At 39.6% G+C, this 23019-nt stretch overlaps 1 protein-coding gene across 1 annotated transcript in view; it reads right to left on the bottom strand.

The window, feature by feature from the left end:
• The window catches only part of adipor2 (adiponectin receptor 2), a 28152-nt gene extending 11978 nt beyond the window's left edge, over positions 1-16174 (bottom strand). Inside the window, exons 1-3 of the mRNA XM_020092422.2 lie at positions 16014-16174; positions 3370-3429; positions 2978-3283 (exon numbers count right to left, since the gene is read on the bottom strand). Of these exons, the coding sequence (XP_019947981.1) occupies positions 2978-3064 (87 nt within the window). The 5' untranslated portion in view covers positions 3065-3283; positions 3370-3429; positions 16014-16174. The remainder of the gene's footprint in view (positions 1-2977; positions 3284-3369; positions 3430-16013) is intronic.
• Between the last annotated feature and the right edge of the window lie 6845 nt (positions 16175-23019).

Genomic DNA, 23019 nt, shown 5'->3' with positions numbered 1-23019 from the left:
AGTGATGCATTTTAAAAGTAACATGTGTTAATGTGGATTGATCACCTATCAAGTGCTTTTTGAGCAATTCTTGAATAATCTTGCTTTATATTTTGTTTAAGGCTCAGCCAGTGTTACCCTGAAACACTATCTACTAATATCTCCATCATACAGAGAGCAAAGGGGTTTGATAAAGGGGAAGAAGATATGTTAAATAATTCACTTCCTTGCCAAGATTTAGATGAAAATATTCATTCCGCTCCACAACGAAGCAACAGCCAGGCCGGAGTTAACTTAGCTTAGCATAAAAAATGTAAATATGAGGAAACGCCTGGTCTGTCCAAGCAGATCCTTAAATTCACTTATCAACATGTTTTGTTTTTAGTAACCCATCTGTTATTATTAGGTGGTAGGTTTGGTATGGATTAAACCTATGTAGGTGTAGGCTGCTGGATCCAGTTATGCATTTACTGTGCAAATATGACACTGGTATCTTTTCTAATGTGATTGTGGATGACAGGTACAATAAGAGGAAGTGAACCTGGATGTCACATCCTTCTTCCACAGACTGGGCGTTGATGCATGAAAGCAATAAAACAACAATTCTGCTCAACGGAAGGATATGCAGCTGACTCTAATGTACAAAATCGAGGGCATTGTTCACTTGTATTTGTTCACTAATAATTGGTCTTTCCCTTGTTTTGCTGCTCGTAGTCACACAAATGTGTGCGTGTAATAACATTGTCCAGGTTCTCTTCTTGTCATATATCTTAGTGTGCATTAAATGTTAAATTAAGGATCTCCTTTAAAAACAGAATAACATTAATTAAGACTTTAATGAGTTCTTTGGCTGCCTTAACTTCTCTGCAAGGTCCTTTCTCCACTGTCCTGAAAATATAATTTTCATTAGCTGCATTGCAACCTTCAAATGAAACTGACTCAACTAACAGTTTAATCTGTCTATGATTCTTCAAAGTCTTGATTGAACTAAATAAAGTCTAAGAGACTTTTAATGATGCTTTCAGTCTCCTCATCGACCTTTTTCACTGTCATGCTCTGCAACACATTTGCTAATGTAACACGTGTTGGCAGGTAAACGGCCATTGTTTCCAAATTCTTTTGAGCAACTGTGGTGTGTAATCAGGAAGACACACAAACGATCTCATGGGGACAAGTTAAAAATAACTTCCAAACAGGAAACTTGGAATTTTTGGGGAGACAAATAACGTAGATCAAAAAAACAGAACACGAGACGTAAAAGCATCCTGTGCAATCTGAAGACTAACTTGACACCAGACTCAAAGCTAAACCAGATACTCACAAACCCATTTAAAGACACACACAAACACATATACCTCAAAATGCATATACCTGTGGGGTGTTAAGAAAGCCTGGCCTTGCCGATTGGGGCAGGGGGCCCCTCGCATCCTCTCAGGTATCCGTGCTGTGTTACAGCAGATAAAAGGCCACACACATACACACGCGAGCAGACACAATACACAATACACAAACACGTACGCTATTGTGTTTCGGATCAGCGACTCTGTGCTGATTGCCTTTCACACTGGACGACAGAGCTGCAGCTTTGTTGCACACAAGTGATGCCTCTGAGGGGGGGGGTATCTGGCACATTTTGTTCTGTGATTTCGACGTGGGGCCATCATGTGATGCTAATCACACAGATTTTGGTAATGTGTTCGCTCTCCTTCCAGGAAGACGTCTGCATATTATTGACACAACAGGTCTATTCTTAGGGGCTGTGAATTTTTGCACACGTTCAATATCGATGTCACTTCAGACTCTAGAGTGGAACAAAAACAGTCAGACGAGACATCTCTATCATAATGCACTGTTAATTACTATAACACCGAGTGACTCATCATCAAGTCTGAAAAAGCCTTGAAGGTAGCAATGGTGTCGATAATAAGTGGAGGTGATGGAGGATGAAACGTTTGGGAAACAGGCTCCTAATCAATTTGTGCAAAAGCACGTTTCAAGAGCCTGCTCGGAAAACTTGAAAAACATTACATTATTATTGTATTATTATTACATAATGCATGTTTCTCCCCTAAGCAACTTACTAAACACACAACTGCTCTCGTTATGATGATGGTAGAAAACTATCCTCATTGTTTTACTTTTATTAACATATTCTGAGTCTATCATTTACTCTTTTACACACACATTTTGTGCTAATTTTCACTTTTTACTTTTAGTTTATAAAGTTTTCGAAGTAGCAATGAATACATAGTTTCTTCTTTGCAAGTATGATAATGTGTTGCTTTATGACTCTTCCATCCTCCACTACATTCAACATACTGGTGTGCAATTATGTTTAAGTGTGTGCTAAACAACACCATGCTTTTTAAACGTCGTGGCAAGCTCCCATATGCTAACCCAAAACCTTCTTATGCTAACTTTGAATCTAAATATTCTCTTAACTTCAAAATGCTGCTTTTAAAAGTGAGATTAAATCATCTTTTAGTGTTTAATTAACTCTAGTGTTAAATCTTCTTTTTGGATCAGTGGAAACTTTAGATCTTCAAAGGGAAAATGGTGGTAAAGCTTTTTGTGTACAAGCAACAAACTGTGGTCGAGTGATAACAAATTGATTACAATTTCTAGTGTGTGTGTGTGTGTGTGTGTGTGTGTGTGTGTGCACATATGTGCTCCTATTTTGCTTTAAGCTACACTAGAGGTGTTTGTGCACACTGGACCTCTAGTAAGAGGCTGACACTGTTAAAATAGGTGAACAATTTTAAATTTGTAAAAGAAGTAAGTCATTTTGATTTTAAAAACCTAAGTTAAAAAACTTCACAGGTCAACATGAGTTACAGAATATTATACTTCCCTGCTATCAGCACCTGTTGAATTATTTATGTGACGTGTGTGTTGTGGTGGGATAGTTTTACTGTGTGACCACTCGAACCATGTCGCACCACATGGCTCTGAACCAACCAGAGGAAAGCATGTGTTTGTATGTGTTCTGGATACTCACCCCATTGTGTGAGGGGCACTCAGCGGTGATGAGGTGACTGGTTGAAGAACCTGAGGTGGGCGTGTCATCTTTCTCCCTGGGACTCATGGGATCTGTAGGCGTGCTATCTGTGGTGTGTTCTATGAGGTTAGAAGTTCTGTGTCGCAGCACGAAGGCCGGGCCTTCGGCCCCACTTGTCTCTCCTCCGTCCAGCTTGAGACGCTGGACAAGCCCCCACTAAGAACTGGAGCAAACTCGGCCGGGCCCCGGACAGAAGACTTAGTGGATGTTGTTGCCTATCTCCAGAGGTGACCGAACCTGGTTGGACTGAAGAGGAAGAGCCATACGGTGAGAAGAGAATAAGGCAGCAGCTGTAAGCAGAGCAAGATGACAGTATAATCCGGGTGACCAACCTAGAGTCCAGGCTGAAGTCCTTCTGACGACACTTTAACTCAGGAGTTTGTCGGACAAACCTGGAGAGAGACAGAAATAGAGAAAGAAAGGCAGAAAAAAAAAGGGAAAGGGAAAAAGTTAATATAATTTTATCAATTTAATTTGATATTTGCTTGTCTCAAACAGATGATCACTTGACAGTTGCTGCTGGGTTAGTCAAAGATGCTTTTGTTTTTAAAAATTGCAAGGTATCATCATGAAGGCAACACGGGTAGAAGTGTGCATGTGGTACCGCAACCTAAACCTAAAGCAAACATGCCCAGTAAAAACAGATACTGCAAAGGTCCTTGGTCTGGAGGATTTACTTTTCCAACCTTGTGAAGGCCTCTAGCCTTCAAGGGGATAAATGTGCTCATGTGTACCTCACGTTCCTGACCCATTTATATCTGCATGTTTTTACAGCAGCGTGTTTCCAAACACTCTCTCACAACCAAAGATTTAATCCCCTGTAAATGATATGAACAGCACCTTCATATCAGCATACTGCTAAATCTCTTCATGTCTTCAGTGTGAACATGCCCCCAAGCATCGGCCCACTTCATTCAAACCATCCCCCATGTGCTCTCACACACATACATTAGGGGATAATAGACCAAATTCTCAAGGGAAAAACTGAAACAGAGGCATGTGCACACACACCTGTGCAAGCACACATACACACAGAGACTGCTTAAGACATAACTGGTAATAGGGGGATGTAATCAAGAGGTAAAACAAATTCTATATAATAAGCTATAAGTAAACTACCAACATTATCTTTGCACTAAAAAAAACTAATATTAAATTCTAAAGTAAATTGGAAATGTGCAATCACAATAAATTGTGGTCTACAGAGAACTGAACGTGATATCACTGCGGCTCAGCATCTGTCTTGTGTCTGAGTTTGTCATCATTTTAAAATAGCTTTATTCTTCCATAGACTGAAGTTTAACACTAAAATAGTACCATTTTTTTAGGAGTGACAAATGGCTAAGTGAGACTGGAAGGCAACAACGAAGAGGATATAAATGTGTTTTCATATTATTGAATTACATAAAGACCCATAGTTTCCAACAATAATTACAGGTGCTGCCATCTTGTAATACGTAACTTGGTGGCAGAGTCTGTGCAGTCGTGATCGTGGTGTGGAGCCACAGCATCAAGGTTTTGCCGAAACATGCACTTGACCAATTGCGAGTCGGTCTCAGTTAACACTGATAACCAAAACTACAACAATGGCATCAGTGTTTTCTAGAGACGAGGTGTACATGGTGACTCTTACAGAAAAAGAACCACAGCTGCTGTTTGTAGTGAAGGATCAGGGGCACATTTAAAAAAAAGGAAGTGCAAGAGAAAGAAAAGACTATAAAGAGGGGGAGAAAATCATTAAAGTGTTTCATAAGCCGACCAACAGACAGTGGCACTATTCTGCTGTGAGAATGATAAAGAAGACCGTTTGAGCTGCACACAGATGACTGGCCTGTGGGCAAGTTCCCTAATCGAAATGAAACACTTCTACATTGAGAGACCGTCCAATCAATCTCTCCCCTTTTCCTTCCTCCCCAATCGACAATTTCTGAAAATTACATTGATGCTCTTCTTGAGTAACTGCACCCTCATTTTCTGTAATGATGAAAAGTTGAGATTTCATGCCAGTTCATTATTAGCTAGAGAATAAGAGGAATAAACTACTTTTGCTGGGGTTTTTTCTTTTAAGCTTCAGTAATCTCCCAAGATAACAGTCCAAGAGGCCTTATTGCTACTGAAGAACAAACAGCTCTTCTCACAATTGAAATTGCTGAGAAGTTTTGTTCTGTGTGGGTCTGATAAGAGTCATTGAAGGAAGGAGAAACACAGCACAGAGACTGCACGTGACTATTTCTGTACACACACACGAAATCATTTTCTTTGCATAATCCTTCTAACAGGCAGTCAAACAAACGCCAACAACAACAACACAACTTCCTCGTTAGATCTAAAAATACATACAAACTAAAATATTTACTCAGAGTGAATAGAGGTATTTACAAGAGAAATATGAATAAACAGAGATAAATATAACCATGCTCTTAAGTGAAACCAATCGTGACCTTATTATAAAACTTGAAGGTTGACTTGAAGGAAATGTTTCAATAATCTGCTCAGTGATGGTTCATCTGGTCAACCTGACACTTGGGATCAGTTTTACTTTGTCTCGTTTTTGCAGTTCCGCAGCAGCAACAAGTCTCCTCCACAGACTTGCCTTTCAGCTTCTTAACTATCCTAAAACTTGTCCGTGTAATTGTCTCTGTTAGAACGTGGTCTTGTGAAGCACACCATCTCTGGCAAAGAGCTTTGACAGTATCCAAGTGCATTTGATCTTGCAATATGTCTAGTTTAACGACATGGTTTGAGCTGTGTTAAGCCAAGATTGACCTTTTTTATCACTGCGAGCGAGTTCCTTCTAGACGCACTGGCTTTTCTTTTTTCAAGAATGACAGCTTTGTGTTTTGTTCACACTGACTGTGAAACAACAGGCATTCAGCTTCATTCATTTTATCGTTGAAAAAAAAGCAGTCATGAGAATTATTTTGGGTTTTTTTAAAATAAGAATTGTGGCACAGGACTTCTGGACCACTCGACAAAAGATGATATGTTTGGAAACCAGAAAAAATGATTGTCGGTGCTCTTCTACTGTTATGTGGCACATAATTCACACAACCCTTCGTACTGCTTGGATGACCACAGTGGCAGAACAGACAGAACTGATCAGAATGACCTTGTATTGAGTTTTTAAAGAAATCCTCACAATGACAGAACATAAGATACTGAGCAAAAAAAGAGGAGAACAAATTTTCACACACAAGAGGTTTCTCAGGGTCAGAGCCAAATGCCAATGTTAAGTTTCAGTTCTTAGCAAAACTGCATACATATTATGTCTGTCGACAACAGGATACAAGATGAGTCATCAAGATGTTTCTGAAACTGCATGATCACAATATCCTTGAAGAATGTTGGAGACACCCTTATTTCTTTGTCTATTAAAGTCATGGTGTGAGGTTCAATTATTTTCCCACATGCAACACCCATGAAACAAACCAATCATACAGATAAATTCACCATCTGCTCTGTTTTCCTCGAGTTACAGTAACTTAAGGAAATTCCATCAAACTGCCCCTTGACACCTACACCACAGGGGGAGACGGATGGACTGACACGGAGGATAAAAACAGCTGGGTAAGAAAAGGAAGGGATTAACCAATAAGCTTTGACTATAAATCTCTACCCATGTGCCTTAGAGCAACACTTACCTTTCTTAGATAATGAAAGTGCTTTTAAACTATTCCCTTGACAGATAAACACAGAGCAAACGGTCATGACTCAAAGACACATCCAAAGAGGGATGTATTGGATCATGATTGCATGCTCTAACATGTAAACATGTATGCACTTTAAAAGGCAATCATCTTTCAGTACACTCACTCAATTCCCCTATTAATTATTAATATTATATTCTCTTGACATTATGACCCAGCCATGAGGCTCCTGCAGCAATGTCATTAATAAACATTACTGTCCTTTAACAATGGACACTATTGAGCTTTTAATATTGATGCTATTGATTTGACCCAGAGGTCAATATCTACAATTTTGGGAGTGTGTTTCGACAGCAGCCGACAGTACAATGCTTGTCTGGTAGAATGTTATAGCATATATTTAAAATGCCTTAGCAATTTTTGTTATTGACACAAGAAACATTTTTAATCTTTAAACAATAGTATTACTGATGTGACCTTTGACCCCCAATATAAAAGTCTTCCGGTTCTTCGATGTAGACAAGTTTGTGGAAGTTAAGAATAACAGAAAGGTCAAAGGAGCCTGCTTTGTTTAACACATTTGTGTTAATGCTACGAGACTGGTACAAAATATTCAGCTCTGACTTCGTCCTGACAATGTTTATTTTTAGTTTATTGTCATGGAGCTCATCTGATCTGCTCTGCATGTCACTGCAGGTTGTCTGTCTGATGTTTTGAACCCGAACATTAAATAGCTTCGGAGGAGCTAGGTGCACTTACTTCAAACTGTGTAAGTTTAGCAACACACTGCTGTGCACACAACAGTCTGCCCTGAATTCTATTGATGTGAACATCTACTCAAAAAGTGATCTATCTGACCGCTACATCACACTGCCGTCCAGGTCCCTCATACCGGATCTTGTACATTTTAAACATATGATATTTAACACATTAATAAGTGAGTTTTATGCCAAGTTTTTGCAGTTGTTGTTTCACCATGTTCTTTAGGCACCTTTAGGCTCTGATTGACTGTATTAGTGAGCATCTCGAATCAAGCATTTAAAGAGTTCACACATAATGATTAATTACCACATTTTTCTAACCCTAAACTATACTTTGGGATTAATGGTAAATACACATTAAAGTGCTAATAATAGAGTGCTAACCAGCTACAGACAGAAGAGCTACAATTAAACACACACACACACACACACAGAGTCACAGTTTGGACTCAGTCATTGTCACAGAAGAAGTGATTCTGAAAATCAACCCTGGCGATTGACAAAACAACAGAAACTCACATGAAAAGAATAAAATAAGAGTGAGTAAAGAAGGAAAATGAGAGCCGCAGAAAACCAAAGAGAAATGTCAGTGGTAATTGATTTGTTCAGTAGGTTTTTTTTACTCAAAAGAGCAAGCGTGCGTGGTGACCTGAGCAGCCAAACGTGGAGGTGGAATGAACAAGAAGTAGAATGCCCTTTTTGGCTTTTTAAAAACTGTGGACCCAAATCAGCTGAAGGAGTCCATCTGTCATGGCTGTGACAATTCAGTAAAATAAAATCACACGAATCACATTATTCATGAACATTGGACTGGAGGAATATATCGGCTTGAGCGATGTGCTCAGTCAGTCGCTGCTTGTTTTTTTGAGTGATTATTGCCATTTTATTTCATTGATAATTTACTTTATACTTATTTTATTTAGGTACATATTTAACCTGTTGAGAAATGGCAGCTTAAGTGAACGTCACATCCACGAGCACAGATGGACAGTGTGGGTCCAGGAGTCCCATCCATGGACGTGTTGTTAAGTTAAATCAATGCTCTGCCAAATGACAATCAAACCATCTTGAGTGGCTACTGTTCTTTGAGATTTTTGTTGATAAGCAGCGTCCATTAGATTCAAACTGTATGTGCAATGTTGTGTACCCTGATCATTTAGCAGCGTATATCTCCACCCGTTTCACATTTCAAGCGGAGTCATCCTTCACCTGACGCCATCGGACCCTTTTTTAAATAATGCCAGACAGCTTTTTAGCCTGTCTTTTCAATGATTTGCTTGTTATAACTCTAAAAATAAATATAGTTTACATCAGAAATCACTGATTGTTGAAGAAATGGACAATTTTAACATATTATCTATCCCTATAGCGCATCAATGGTGTCTAATAGAACACCAGGGCTTCTGCAAATGACCTAAATGATGCTCAGTTGCTGCCCAAATATGAGGAAGTTCACTGCAGATGGACATAAGTGGGTGAAAGCATGACCCGACTTCTGCAATCGAAAGGAGAAACAAAAGGAGAGATTTCTGAGGAAAAGATGTTTGAGATGTGCAAAAGACGTGACTCACTAAACCTGCTTTGCAGCATCGTCTGATAGTCTAACATGCAGCTGCCACAGGGGACTGCATGAGTGTGTGGTCACAGTGCGATGACACATTGTCATAGACTATTTGAAGAAAAAAGCGTTTCTCTTTGCTTTCATTCAACAGAAAACAAATATGGGACAAAGGTCAAAAAACATTGTGCAATTACTGTGTAGTTGCTCCACATGCTGGAAAAACAAAAGCCACATTCACACGTATAGAGACTGTATAAAAACCAGACTGGGTGGAGAGAGAAATATTAAGACTGAGATGAGCAGAGATATGGATATAAAGAGATCAGTTACTGAGGATGACGCTATGTCTGAGATTTACATGGTTATTTAATAAATTTAATGTACAATGTGAATAAGGCCTTAAAGGGATAGTTTGGATTATTTGAAGTGGGGTTGTATGAGGTACTTATTCATACCTGTGGTATTTAGGAGTAGTTTAGAGAAGCAGGCAGGAGCACTGTCAAAGACCTGCGGTGGTTAGCGGGTGAACTGGGGAATATTCTTTGTTAGAGTGTTGTTGGCATAGTTTGGTAATCTGAGAGATCCAATTCAATTCCAGAATTTCTATTCATCAATGCTATGTTCACAGGCAGGCAATTAATCTTTTTTTTTTTTGTCCATAATACCAGTATGAGTAGAAAAAAGCCACAGTGCATAGTTCTACACTGTGGTTAATGGGTTTATATTTAATATGCTATAAAACTGCTCCAGTGTTTGAAAATACCATGTAGCTAAAAAATAAGAACGGTTAAAATGATATTTACTAAAAGCAATCATTCCGGAAGCATTAATTAAGATGTTTGAACAATTCCCAGTCCTCGACAAGTTTACCTTCAGTGTGTGCTCAATGACTTGAATCAACTTGAGAAACAGTTAAAGTGCAAACATTTTTATTTTTATAAATTCCCCATTTATTACTATATATAATTATATGAAGTTAAAATCAGATTTTTCTTCAAATGTTGATAAATCCATCCTTGTCTTTCTTTCTTACTACGCCCTAATAGTTGAGATATTTCACTGATGTGTTATTTTAGAATCTATGAGTAATTTACAGAGTGTCGTATAAACAATGAGTTGAATCCCACCTAGAAGCACAACTCTGACTTCCAGGTGTCCTTGAGCTTTTCCATTACCTGAAACCTGTTTTTTCAGGTGGGACTGATGCCCTGCACGGTTAGCAGGTGACGGAGTTTGTTAAAAACAGGTTACACTGGCCAATCGGTTTATTGTCACTAAACAAAGGTTTACTCTGATCTGTATCTTTTCTTCACTTGTGGAGGTTTATTTGAGAGCAAAGGGGTTTCTACAAACTGACAGACTGAAACACAAAGACTATGCTTATCCGGCATTTAACACATTTAACTAAACTTTCAATATGTTAAAGAAACAATGCAAATTAGGTGCATAAGCAGGCAACAGGACAGACCTGTATTTTTACTTTATGCATGAGAGCATTTGGTTGAAGTTTTCTGTTGCCACTTTCAACATATCAGCTTTTCTGATAGTGACATCACTTTTTCTTTTAGAGGAGCCATAGTAATGGAGTTAAAATGACCAGCGCACAATCAACAGCACAGACAAGTATTCAGTCCAAAAGCCACAGACACATACAGTACATCATACCACACATCCAGTGACAACACATTCTGCACATTGGTCTCAGCACATGGTGAGTTGAACTTAACTCCTGACCTGCCAACATGTCTGTTTTTTTGCTGAGGTCTTATTCTGAAGGCTCAAAGGTTTATGTTTGACTAGTACTGATAATACTCAGATTATGATGTTTACATGAGTTTCCAATACAATATTCCATTTATATTCCTGTTTACATGTTACAGAGCTTAGTCTTATTATGACAAAGTAACTTCCTGATCTTGCTTATTCAGATTCAAAGAAAAACAGAACTAATGTCAATAAATTAACTTATATTTGTGTGCGTGTGTCTGTCCCAGGAGCTTTGTCCCTACAAAGCAGTTCAAACTTGTTGCAGTTTATTCTCTGTTGTGTAACCCAGTGTGTGAGTTCCTATCGCAGGTGATTAGGTTTCCCTTTGTGTTTGAGGCAGCTTTACAATGATTTAAAGCTGCTGTTGAAACCCACATGATGGCTTTTACTATTCACTGGAACTGTGGTTGCACTGAGGCCAGCACTTAAACATATACCACAGAAATATACACCCATATTATTTCGTCTTTGGATTCTGTCTCCAGGCAGCTACACCTGAAGGCAAATAACTACTGTGCCCTGTGCTTTAATCTTCTCGCAGCTTCACATGGGTGGGGTCCGTCTCATGTGAAACCGAATGATAGAGACTTTGGACGACTTGCGAGCCTCTTTGACTTGTTTGTCTACAAAATGGGAAAGTAGTCTAGACTTTTGGACCCCACGATATATCAAAACACTATCATAGTTGCCTTTCAATCCACCGAGAGCAGCTGAGAGGAAACAAATCTTAATATCAAGTAAAATATGTAAGTCAACATTCACGGTGTGCATGTGTCAGTGTGTGTCGCCTGGTGACCCCTCAGCCCTGGTACAGCAGTGAGTTTCTGATGAGGCTGCCAGCAGTCTTATGATAGAGAGATACACAAAGACACCCAGTGTGAAGTGAACAGCACACACGTACTCACTATTAGTCTCTCATTCATCGTGTACAGACAGGCAGAAAGCCACATAGTGCATTTACTACAAGTGGTGGATTGTAGAAATACGTAAATAGGTATATAACAGGTCACAACTACATCGTAGGTGTCCCAGTGGAGAGCAGCCAAATTGACAAAAAATAAAACTACAATGGCTCTCAGTACAGCGCATAGCTCTGCCAAGGCCCAACAGTTCCCTTAGGAAAACAGATTTAAATTCACTGGATCCAGATTTCTGATTGGATCTGCACCAAATTGCAATTGAACAGTGTTTGACATATATCAAAATACCTAGACACTACCAAAGGTGAGGATTTATCTGAATAAGTTGTTTCCGTTAAAACCATCTGTGACAGGCATGATCATCATTACTACCATCTGTCACCAGTCACCTCAACAAAAAAGAGCAGATCCAGCCAATACATTAGAGAGGATTGCATCCCTCATGGTTATAAAAATTGACATGGCCTTCATGGGAGAGTGTCCCCACCTCTGCTCAACATGGTGCCTAACCACCAACCATTTAAACACAGAGCAGACACAGACCACTACAAACCCAGTGCACAGTTGGGCACTTTCCAGTGGTTTTCAAGCACTAGGTGATGGTCCAGGGGTGGGTCACATGCAGATAAAAATAGCCCCCTTAAATCTTCTGATGAAGACTGGAAACCTAAAACTACTGACTAGATCAGGTCGCCTTCCATGGACTGTGAGATGAGCAGAAGGCTGAATTAAACACAGACGTTTATATCTTTTTCCAAATAACTGTTTTTTTTCTCAGCTTTCTAGCAGGGTGTGAAACTGAGTTGGTGAATTCAATATGAATAAATTAGCTCAGGTTATGTGTTGCTTTTTATCAAGTATCTTAAGTGCTCCAACAAGCTTGTCTGCTATTCTGTACATTGTTGAAACGGAAATGTAGGATCATTAAACTAAATGCCTTTAATAAACCATAATATTCACAGTTCATTTTATCAATGGTTTGGTCGATCAGAATTTCTCAAAGCACAAACTGACATATTCAAATTCATTGTTTGTCCAACCAAGTTATTTTGCATGATTAAAACAGACAATACTCACATTTGAGAAGCATTATCAATTAATCAATGATCATTTATAGCTAGTAAGCAAACTTTAGCACGTACAAATTTTGTAGCTGCAACTCTCATACGCACAGACACAAACATATTCTGTTACTGCTGTTTAAGAAGCATGCTGTGACTATGGACAGAGTAATTAACAATAATTAATGTGCGTATATGCTCACTTTGGCAGCAACATGACAGACCATATAAACCATTTAACAGAAAGACATGCTTTGTTCTTTTTGCTTTGTGCACCACACACACGTCACCTCATTCTCAGGGTTTCGAGGAAAAGTAAAAGCATAGACACAGACGAGACGAGGAATATAAAAGAAAGAGAGAGAGGCAGCTACTCTTTCTTATGATCAATCAATTTAGCCACGACAGTTCACTGCTGTTCTCAGAAGCTATGTTTAGCCGCTCTCCTGCCTGGCTGGCACGCTGTCAAAGACTGACTTCATTATACATTAAATTCTCTGGAGAGTTGTACTTCTTCCACTAAAAAACATGACGTACTGCTCAATAGCCATGTGTAACAGGGTAAGAGTTGGCGCACACATCAACTCCAGCAGTAATGGATGTTGTGAATTCATTATTTGGAAAATTGGAAATCAATAATTTTTAACAGGAAAGTACAGCAAATGTCCTAATTAGAAGGATTTTAAAGCTCTGAGACAAATTTTTAGATAAATGGAGGCTATGATGTAAATTTTCTGTGGAGCTGTGCTTTATACATGACATGATTTTTCTATTGCACATGATTACTCAACATAAAAATGATGCATGGATCTGCTTTGCATCTGTGCAGGCTTAGACACAGAAATACATTGTCATACAGAGGCGCAACAAGGATGGGCAAGTGTAATTATATTTATAGATCACAATTTTAGTTTATCTTCGGGTGCAGTTGAATGGGACCAAAGTTGAACATGGAAAAAATTACACTGAAGACACTCCAAAGGGTCAAACTAGACAAGAAAACATTGATTAAAAATGCAAAAATGGGCTTTAACGCAAATACTAGCTAAGACGTTGCTCCATGAAATATCCAAGGTCTAATCTCGAACTAAGTGGCCGGCTGGGAGTGTTTTTGTACGTATAAAGTTTGGGTTCAAGACAAAAAGGCTATCGGCTACCCAGCCCATGAAATATTTATGACATGACCTCATGCTCTGTGACAAACAGAACAGTGAAAAGAACTGGGATTGTCATACATGCAGTCAGTAAAACTAAAAAGACATATAATGGAGCGATAGAATTATAATTTAACAATCCATAGCCTCTCTCAATACGGTATATAGTAGCTATACAATGTATTACTCAGTGGCCACAGATTAAGTGCTGGTAAATGCTGCTGCAGCTGCCAAGTTTGACAATATTTCCCGCTGGTGATGATTGATGCATAAAGCCTCTTTTTTCCACTGGTCGAAAAAACCAACAAACATCTGGCTTTCATCTACAAGGGGATTGGAAACAATAGACATTCACTCCTGGGGCAAAGGACTCTCCAGGAAACATGGGGTTTTAACAGTGATGGAAACATGACACCCAAGTTAATGCGCTAATTTCGTACTCTTCTATATTTTGGCTATACGCTGATGCTCCACCTTCTCCTGCAAGACATTATGAGGTACATAGAAGTTTCGGGCATGAACATTTGCGTAGTTATGTTTTTTATATATCTTTTTCTTCTTCTTTGGATGATGCAAGGTTTAACAATGGCATGACAGTGTTGGTTTCTGGCACATTCTTGACTCACCAGGTGAAAAAAAAGAAAAGCAATCTTCTCTTTGGCGTTTCAATAGCCACGAACGTTTGTAACCCTCATCCTGAGAAAGCGATTTTTTTCTTCGTATCGTACATGATGCAACACTTGCAAGACAGCGAGGTTTCAGATGCATAGGTTCCAGACACGTTTGTGACGATGAACAAGACTCACCAAGGGTAAAAAAACAAAAGGTAGTGGGAAAATAGTCAATAATCTTCTTTGGGCAGGTTTACCCATGTTTTAAAGAATACTACATATACCTGCCTAGTTTTATATAAAATTGTAATTTAAACTTGAAGCACTAATCTCCTGTTTTAGTGTCATTCTAAAGCGTATCACTGTGATGAACTAGTGAATGTTGGCTGATCAATAATAAAAAAGTTAGCGTTCTCTCCTGACTGTTCAACACAACACATTAAACATTACTGAGAAACTTGCATCTAGTCTGCACAGGCTCTTATTAAAGCACAGAGGCAGACAGCCTGGGATCAGATCAGGTCTCAGGGTCTCTGAGGTCCAACAACAGGAAATCAAATTACACTCACACATCTTTTATGAGATCATATCATGTGTTTAAGATATGATCACTGCATGTTACAACGGGTACACTCTGCAGAAAGCACTATTATTATCTTGATCTGAAAATATTTGACTAAACACATGCAGGTATAAATAGCTGGCAGAATTGTTTGTGATCGTATAGAGTAACAAAATGCAACAAAGAGCTGGAAACAGAATAGTCATGTTGTTAAATAAATCAGCCTTTTACAGCAGCTACCTGCATCAGCAGTGAGATAATAGACTCACAAAGCATCTATATCAACTCAGAGCACACAGGAGTCAACACTGGCGAGAGAGCAAGACAAAGAAACCCCAAACTCCAGCCTCACTACCTTCTTGTTGAAAACACGAGCACTCCCAGCACCAGCCACACACAAAGGAGCTTTTCTTTAACGTCAAGCTGCTGTGATCGTATTTTACCTCACCTTTAATTCAGTCTGTGTTGTGGAAGGTGAAAGACAACCAGAGAGGCAGACATCCTCCCGTCGACAGGCTGAGATCAGGGTTTGTTTACACCGACGTAGCGAGCTGGCTAGTCCGCTAACAGGAGCTGCCACATCCGAAACAACCCTGATAACTCCGCCACAGAGCGTGTGTGTTTTTCTCTGACAGCTTCCCACGTCCACAAATCTGCCTTTAAACATACTAAATACCGCCTCTGCGTGCGTGATAACGCCGCGCAACGAGAAAACAAAGCTGTGTTTCGTCGCTGGCTAGCAGATTACGCTTCTCTCTGTTGTTTTGACAGCCAGAATTAGCCGGATAGCAAAGCTGCTAGCTGGCAGGTTCCCTCCACGGAGACGCTAACGCTACGCGAGGGAGAAGTCCTGCGTGGATTTAACAGTGCGAAACAAGGCGGAAGAAGAAAAATAACACCCCGCGGTGACAGATGTGAGTTTTGTTATTCACCTGGAGCCGCTGTCTGGAGAGCAACGCGTCCTCCGGGTCGCGTAAGTCAGTTCGCAGACAGTTGTAGCCGCCGCCGCTCGTCTCCTCCCGGACTCTGAGAGCTCGCTGACTGTTGGTTCCACCACACTGGACCCACAGGCGTCCGAGGGAGGTAATCAGCCAATGACGCTGCTCGCATGAGCGGCGGCGGGCCAATCACATCGCTCGACGGGACAACTCAACCAATGAGCGACGACCAGGAAGAGGAAGACGAGTCCGCGTCGTGTTTTTGTAGTTTTTTTGAACTGTGAACAAATTCAACGTGGTGAATGTGGAAATCAGTGGATGTGGCTTTTTTTTTTTTTTTTTGCAAGAGTTAAGACAAATTTGTAAAAATGTAATTAAATAGATGAGTCCTGCCTCCCTCAGTTAAACTCATATGAACTGGTCTCTCAGCTGGAAGAAACCGGTTTGGCAAGAAGCCGCGATGTGGCAATTGAGCAACGTTTAAAACGCTTGGTCAACCTGTTCCCTATCATTCTTTGGCACTCAACACGTCATCCCACAGCCCATGGAGACATTCTGACCTTGCTTGTTTCACCCAACACTCTCTTACAGATATTAAAGTCATCCTTGTGTAAAATGATTACATAAAATCAATGAATAAAAAAGCTGACATCTAAGAAGCTGATAGCAACAGGTATATTCACTTTCTCGCAATCACTTGTTAGATGTAATTATTCCAACAGTAGTGTGTATGATATCACGCAGGTTTTTCGCCTGCATATGTTTGTAAATTAGCACTATTACACATAAACTGCAGCATGGTTTACCAAGAACCTGGTTGGAAGGATGCAATACGATTCAGGAAAGAACCAATTTAATTTTGGTATGGATCTGTATCAGATTTGGACCCAGGAAGTATTTTTTCACTTTTTTATAGACGTGTTTTTCAACATTTTCATCGATTTCTCATAAAATAATTCATGGATCTTGATGGAAGATTCTGGTATTTTTAGTTAATGCAACACACTTATTATTTGGTCGCAATAGTTAAATCATTAGTGAAGTTCTTAATTAATTCTTACAGCCAGATAATAAATCCTTACTTCATGTAGTCAATTGTGCTTTATAAGGTGTTGTGTAAGTGGCGTGACACTGCAGTTCCACCACTTGAGAAGGAAGTAAGCACCGTGCAGTGTGGTAGAAAAAAGTAATGATTTCATGCTGTGAATCACCCCACTGCTGGATGACCTGCTCTGTGTCCTCTGTGCCCCCCTGGCCTGGGGTGCACACATCCATGAGTGTACACTGACACAGAACACACACTCAGATACACACTCTGCTACCTCCCAATGAGCTCTGATTGCATGATTGTGCAAATGGATTTATGTCTTTGGCAGCTGGGTGCGTTACTAAACTCATCGCAGTTCAGACCACTTTCATTGGTGTGGTTAATCCGGTGCACGGAGCAACTTTCCCAACAGATATCTTTTTGTTTTCAGGAAAGGAGTGGCCAAAGAAAGAACGTTTTAAAAGAGGTGGCACTGTACATGTTGACGATCTTGCTCCAATGGCTTGAGCTGACACAGATGAATGTAAAACATTGTGTGATGTTATGTGGGTACTTTGATATAACATGGCGGCTTCAACTTCTCTGGTTGATAAGAAGCGTAAATTGTGGGTGAGGTTTTACTGTTGTTTAACTGAAGGGACGTTTATTGGTTTATCTTTATCTTTATTGAGGGCAAATTAAAAAAACAACTACTATGAGGCATAACATAAAAAGGTATAATAAAGATAAAGTAAGAAGGGAACTTGATGAGATTGACCGATAGTCACCCATGACATTCCCAAAGCAAAGGGGTTAACTGTATTTTTGGTGATTTCTAATGGGGTCACATGAGACACACAAATTGAAAATCCTCTTTACATTTCCCACAATTTACTCAGCACATGGTTTTATTGACTAACTCTGTTTTTTTTCAAGCTAATCAGGGGAACTGACTGGTTCATCTCCCTCCGCCCGACTCTGACAAAGTCCATCCTCATGGTCATTGATTTTTTTCTTTTACAGTATAAGTGATGCCTCTCTAGACTTTTGTGCCAAGGACTTGGTGTACGCATGCACATTATGTGATGCGACTTCAGCCTTCTTTAGTGTTTCTCTGAAGACACAGGACAAACGGTTTAAAAGGACGGATTGGTTGGTTCTTTTAAAATGGTCTTTTCTGGGGAATTTGTCTCTGTCATCCCGCTCCCTCTTAGGAAAAGCAGATACGGAATGACTAATAGCTGGCCAGATATCAGAGAGGAAAACACGATCTATCAGCATCATAGCTTGCAATGCTTTGTCTTAAGCTTTAGACTAAAAGGTGTAGGGTTATAGAAGTGCTTTTACTCATTCCAGTATTTAGCTAATGCAAATGCCTTTTGTAGCAAATTACCTAACATGCTTCAAAATATGGCTGGTTCCACTTCCACCAGTGAGCTGACAGTGGTGGCAGCATATATTGCATTTGGCAGAGTGTCGCACTTTGTTTTGCATAACGTCGATTTCTAATTGCACCACATTCACATTTCTAATCCTGCATTTAAGTGTTTCTTTGTTGCTTTGCCTGTGTCTATGTGGGAACATGTGTGCAGGCCCCTCCTTGGGTAATGTGGCCATAATCTGTGGTTGTTGTACCAACTGGAGCAACTAAGTACGGACTCTATTCCTGCTTTATGACTGTGGTTCTTATTGAAGACTTTGCTGGAATCAATTAAAGAAATGTTAGAGTCAATCAGTGATGTTCAGTGTGTCTGTAAAACCTAATATGTGCACACATCTTCTGTGTCTTTCCTTCTGTGTTCTCTCTGAGGAAATAAACTTAATTCATGTACAATAAACACAATATCTGGTATAGTTCAGACGCACAGAGGATTGAAAACGACTTTCATTAGCATCTGCAAGTATTTAAAAATGTAAAAATCCCTATCTGTTGCAAAATACATCAATGGCCATGTTTGGCAACAATGAAATAGAATATTAAGGAAAATGTTGCAGAAATAATTTAATGTTTAATTTTTTTGTAGCTCCTTAATTAATTCCTATAATTTTCTTCCTAGTACATGAACGTTTCCATTAGCTGTCTGTTGTGTTTATAATAGTTGTTTATTAAAGACATGACAACCACTCTCCTCAAGTCACAACAGGTAATCCACACCTCACAGCAGGTGTGTGTTTTGTATTTTTGTGTGTCTTTTGTTAAATTAAGTGTTAATTCATTCAGTTGTTTTTTCTGGCAACAGTGTCAAAAAAATACTACATTAAAAGAAGTGTGATGTTTGTCAAAATGTTTAAAATGTAATGAAGAGCCCACATGTTTCTTTGACACCTGTGACGTATAGAGCTACAGCTACAACATCCACAACAAGGCAAACCTGAATGTTGCGCACATGAATCCTAATTTGGTCACTGACGCCCAAATCTAGCACATGCACACATGCACACATATGGTGTGACAGAAGGTAAGAGCCCGTGACATAAACTGTTTAACACCCACCACACCCCCTGAGATCACCACACCTCATTCTCATCACCTCTCACACCTCACAGTTGTGTTGTTTATCACGTGTAATCTAGTGGGGACTTGCCGAATATTGTTTATGTTCAGTATCTCGTCCATTTCACGTGCAGATTTGGTGGTGCAGATGTGATTGTGTCATATTGGATTTCTTTTAAATTAACCGTTCATGGTTGCTGCCCTGAATGCCTCAAAGTGATCGAATGATATCTTCGATACTGGATTTTATTTTCAGGTGAAGTCGTTCAACCTGATTTCATTTTCCTGTTTGCATGAACTTCTTTTTCAATGTTTTTGCCGTGAGAAATACCCACACAGCACATCATGGATCCAGCCACAACTGCTTAACCTTTGACTGAAACAACTGAATGCAATCACAATGGATATTGACCCCAAAATATATGAAAACAGCATGGTGCTGAGTTCAGTACTTTTAGCAACTTTGGCATGATTCCCATTTGATCCTGCAGCATGTGTCTGTGTTGCATTATTGATTTGTGTTTGTTTGAAGTGTATTCGGTAACTGTTGGATTTGCCAGTTGTTTGTCTGGCCCGTGTCTGTGTGTGTGTATGCATGTGTGTGTGTGTTTTTAGGTGAGTCGACTCTACACCAGCTGCAACAGCCAGGGATGTAGATAAATGCTCCAATACAAACAACGTCAGTAGGCGGCTGTCTGCCACTGTCTGCAGGGTTAATAGAACTACAGTAGTAATAGTGATGGGGGAATTGAAATTTCATCTCACATGTGCAACACTTTCAGGAGAATATTAGATACATTAGGCTTTTACCAGGTCTCAGAGGCTTCCCGGTAAACCAGAGCTTGTGGATGAACGAGCTACTGAACACATGGTTTCAGACTTTGTGTTTGATTGGTTCTTTGAGCTCTGTGTGTGTTTGAGAGAGACATCGGAAACAAATGAATAAATCAGAAACAACAGACAATAAGTGCAACATGTGTGTGTGAGGGAAAATGAGGTTGTGTCTTCTTTGACTTGAACTAATCCAGACACACACCAGATTGCCTCTGACGTTAATGTCTTCTAGGACATAACAGGAGATCTTAGCTTTACTTTATTTGCAAACCTTTGACTATTTTATCCAGAATGTACTTTAGTCATGACAGTTTTCTTCTTGTGCAGTTTCTAACTCCTCTTCTCCTTCAGAACAAGTTGTAGAGGAAATGATCTCATGGCTCAATGCCAGAGAACAGCGAAGAGAAAAGAGAAAGACATTTGGATGAATTACATGAGCTGTTTTTGCAGTTATGTAGAACAACTGCAAGAAGAGCAAAGCATATTTCTATGCCTACGTAGTTACTAGTAAAATAAAAAAGGAGTGTACTGGTGTCTCAGACCAGTTTGTATGCAGATTAGCAGGGAGGCCAGCAGCTAGAAGATTTTGTCCCAGCATGCAGCTTAACTGCATCTCCAGAAAGTGCACATTCAAGGCTGTGAAGAGCGAGATAAGAGCAAATGTTTAAAAACCCAGTCAAAGTCGTGGGAGAGCAAATGTTTAAAAACCCAGTCAATGTCGTGGGACAGCTGCATATCACCTGACCCCTGAGCAAACAGAGGATAATCGAAATGAATATTTCTACAAAGTGCACCCTTTGGGACCCTGTAGAACCAGAAGGGAACAAATGTCTCACTAATTACATTTAAGAACTAATCATGTTGCTTTAAATGCATTTTTTTGTCCCTAACAACAGAGGAAAAGTACTAAACTGACTTCAGGCACAAAAGCTGCAGAAACAGACTGAAAGTCAGCAAAATGTCCTGATGTCAAGGGAAACTTCTCTGCCACAACAATACTGTAACAATAAGTGCTTAAAGACAAAAAAATACTGTTGAAATGATAAGAAAAAAACTACTCCGTCAGAATATTCTCATAATTGATGTTCAGTTTTGTTTGTTTGATATTCAGCAGGATTACACAAAAATGATTGGACAGTTTAAAATGAAACTTGGCAGAGGGATGTAGTGGGGGTCCGGGAAGAATCCATTAAATTTTGGTGCGGATCCAGATCAGGAGTATATCCAGAATTTATATTTTCTTATTCTTTAACATTGTGAAATAGGGTGAAATTTGGTGCAGCTTGATTGAATTTAAACGGACCGTTGGGCCTGTTGGGCCTTGACGCAGGTATTCTGAATATCAGCATCACGGCAGCAGATGGCTGTCAGGCAGACAGGATTGGACACCATCAGGTTACACTTTCACTGGTCTAATCTCAAGCACACGCACACACACACACACACACACACACAAACACCGACACACACACACACACACACACACACACACACACACACCGACACACACACATAAAGTATGACATGATACACAACACCATTAAAATATGACAGTAACATTAATACTAGTGTTTAAGCCATTATCGGTCGTCATATACATTGAGAGGGAAAACAAACACACACACACACACACACACACACACACACACACACACGCACACTGTCAGGTGAGGAGGATTACACAGCACTATGGGTCAGTCACGCTGCTCTGGTCAGTGATCTGATCCATTTAGTGATGAGCATGCAGCTAAAAGTAAAGGGACTGTTTGTTAGGTCACTGTACAGACCTGCTCAACCATGACTGCAGCACCGAAGATGTTCAGCATTACACCAGTTGTTCAAAGCTGCTGAGCAAAACTGCTGCTGCTGCCGGAGCCTTTCCTCAAGGTTCAGTGAGTAAGATGTAGGTGAAAGGGATCTATTGGCAGAAAGTGACAATAGTGTGTAATTATCTAAAGTGAATGAATTGTTGTTTTCTTTACTGTAGAATGAGCCCTTTATATTTAAATACTTTATACTAACATCGGGGGGCAGGTCCTTTCTACGGAGGCTGCCATGTTTTTTACAGTAACTCAGACTGGACACCTTTTGAGTTTTTATGGCAACTGAAGGATGCCACAGGTTTTCTTTCATGCAACGTCACCACTAGAGGTCACTAAATTCTACACACTGCACCTTTAAAGAAAGAGATGAAGTCTCGCTGCACTTAAAATGCAGACATCACGGGAGAATCCAAACCAAAAAGGATGTTGGTGTAGAAATCTGGGTGATAAACGGTGTCCATGGAGCAGATGAGTGAGATCAAATGTAAATAAATACAACATACATAGATAGAACTTGATGAAATACATAATACTTTACTCTCTGTGTAAGAAAACAATACAGTATATATAAACACAATGTGATGTTGCATTAACCATGAATAAATCTGCTTTTGTCATTGATGTAATACTGATCTGAACAAGACTGATCGACGTGGATGTATAAAAAATATTGATTTAGTGTCATGTAAAATTTAATTTAAATGTAAAAGTTAAGATGAACTCCAGAGGATTATTGTTGTCTCTGATAAAAACAATCTGCACCTGAGAAACGTGTTTAAAAAGTGCACACGTAAAATGAATCTGGCTAAATTTACCATTTGT

The sequence above is a fragment of the Paralichthys olivaceus genome, chromosome 23 (assembly GCF_024713975.1).
Source record: "Paralichthys olivaceus isolate ysfri-2021 chromosome 23, ASM2471397v2, whole genome shotgun sequence".
Classification (NCBI taxonomy): Eukaryota; Metazoa; Chordata; class Actinopteri; order Pleuronectiformes; family Paralichthyidae; genus Paralichthys; species Paralichthys olivaceus.
The sequence above is the reverse complement of the archived record's forward strand: the minus strand, read 5'-3'. Positions and strand labels throughout refer to the sequence as shown.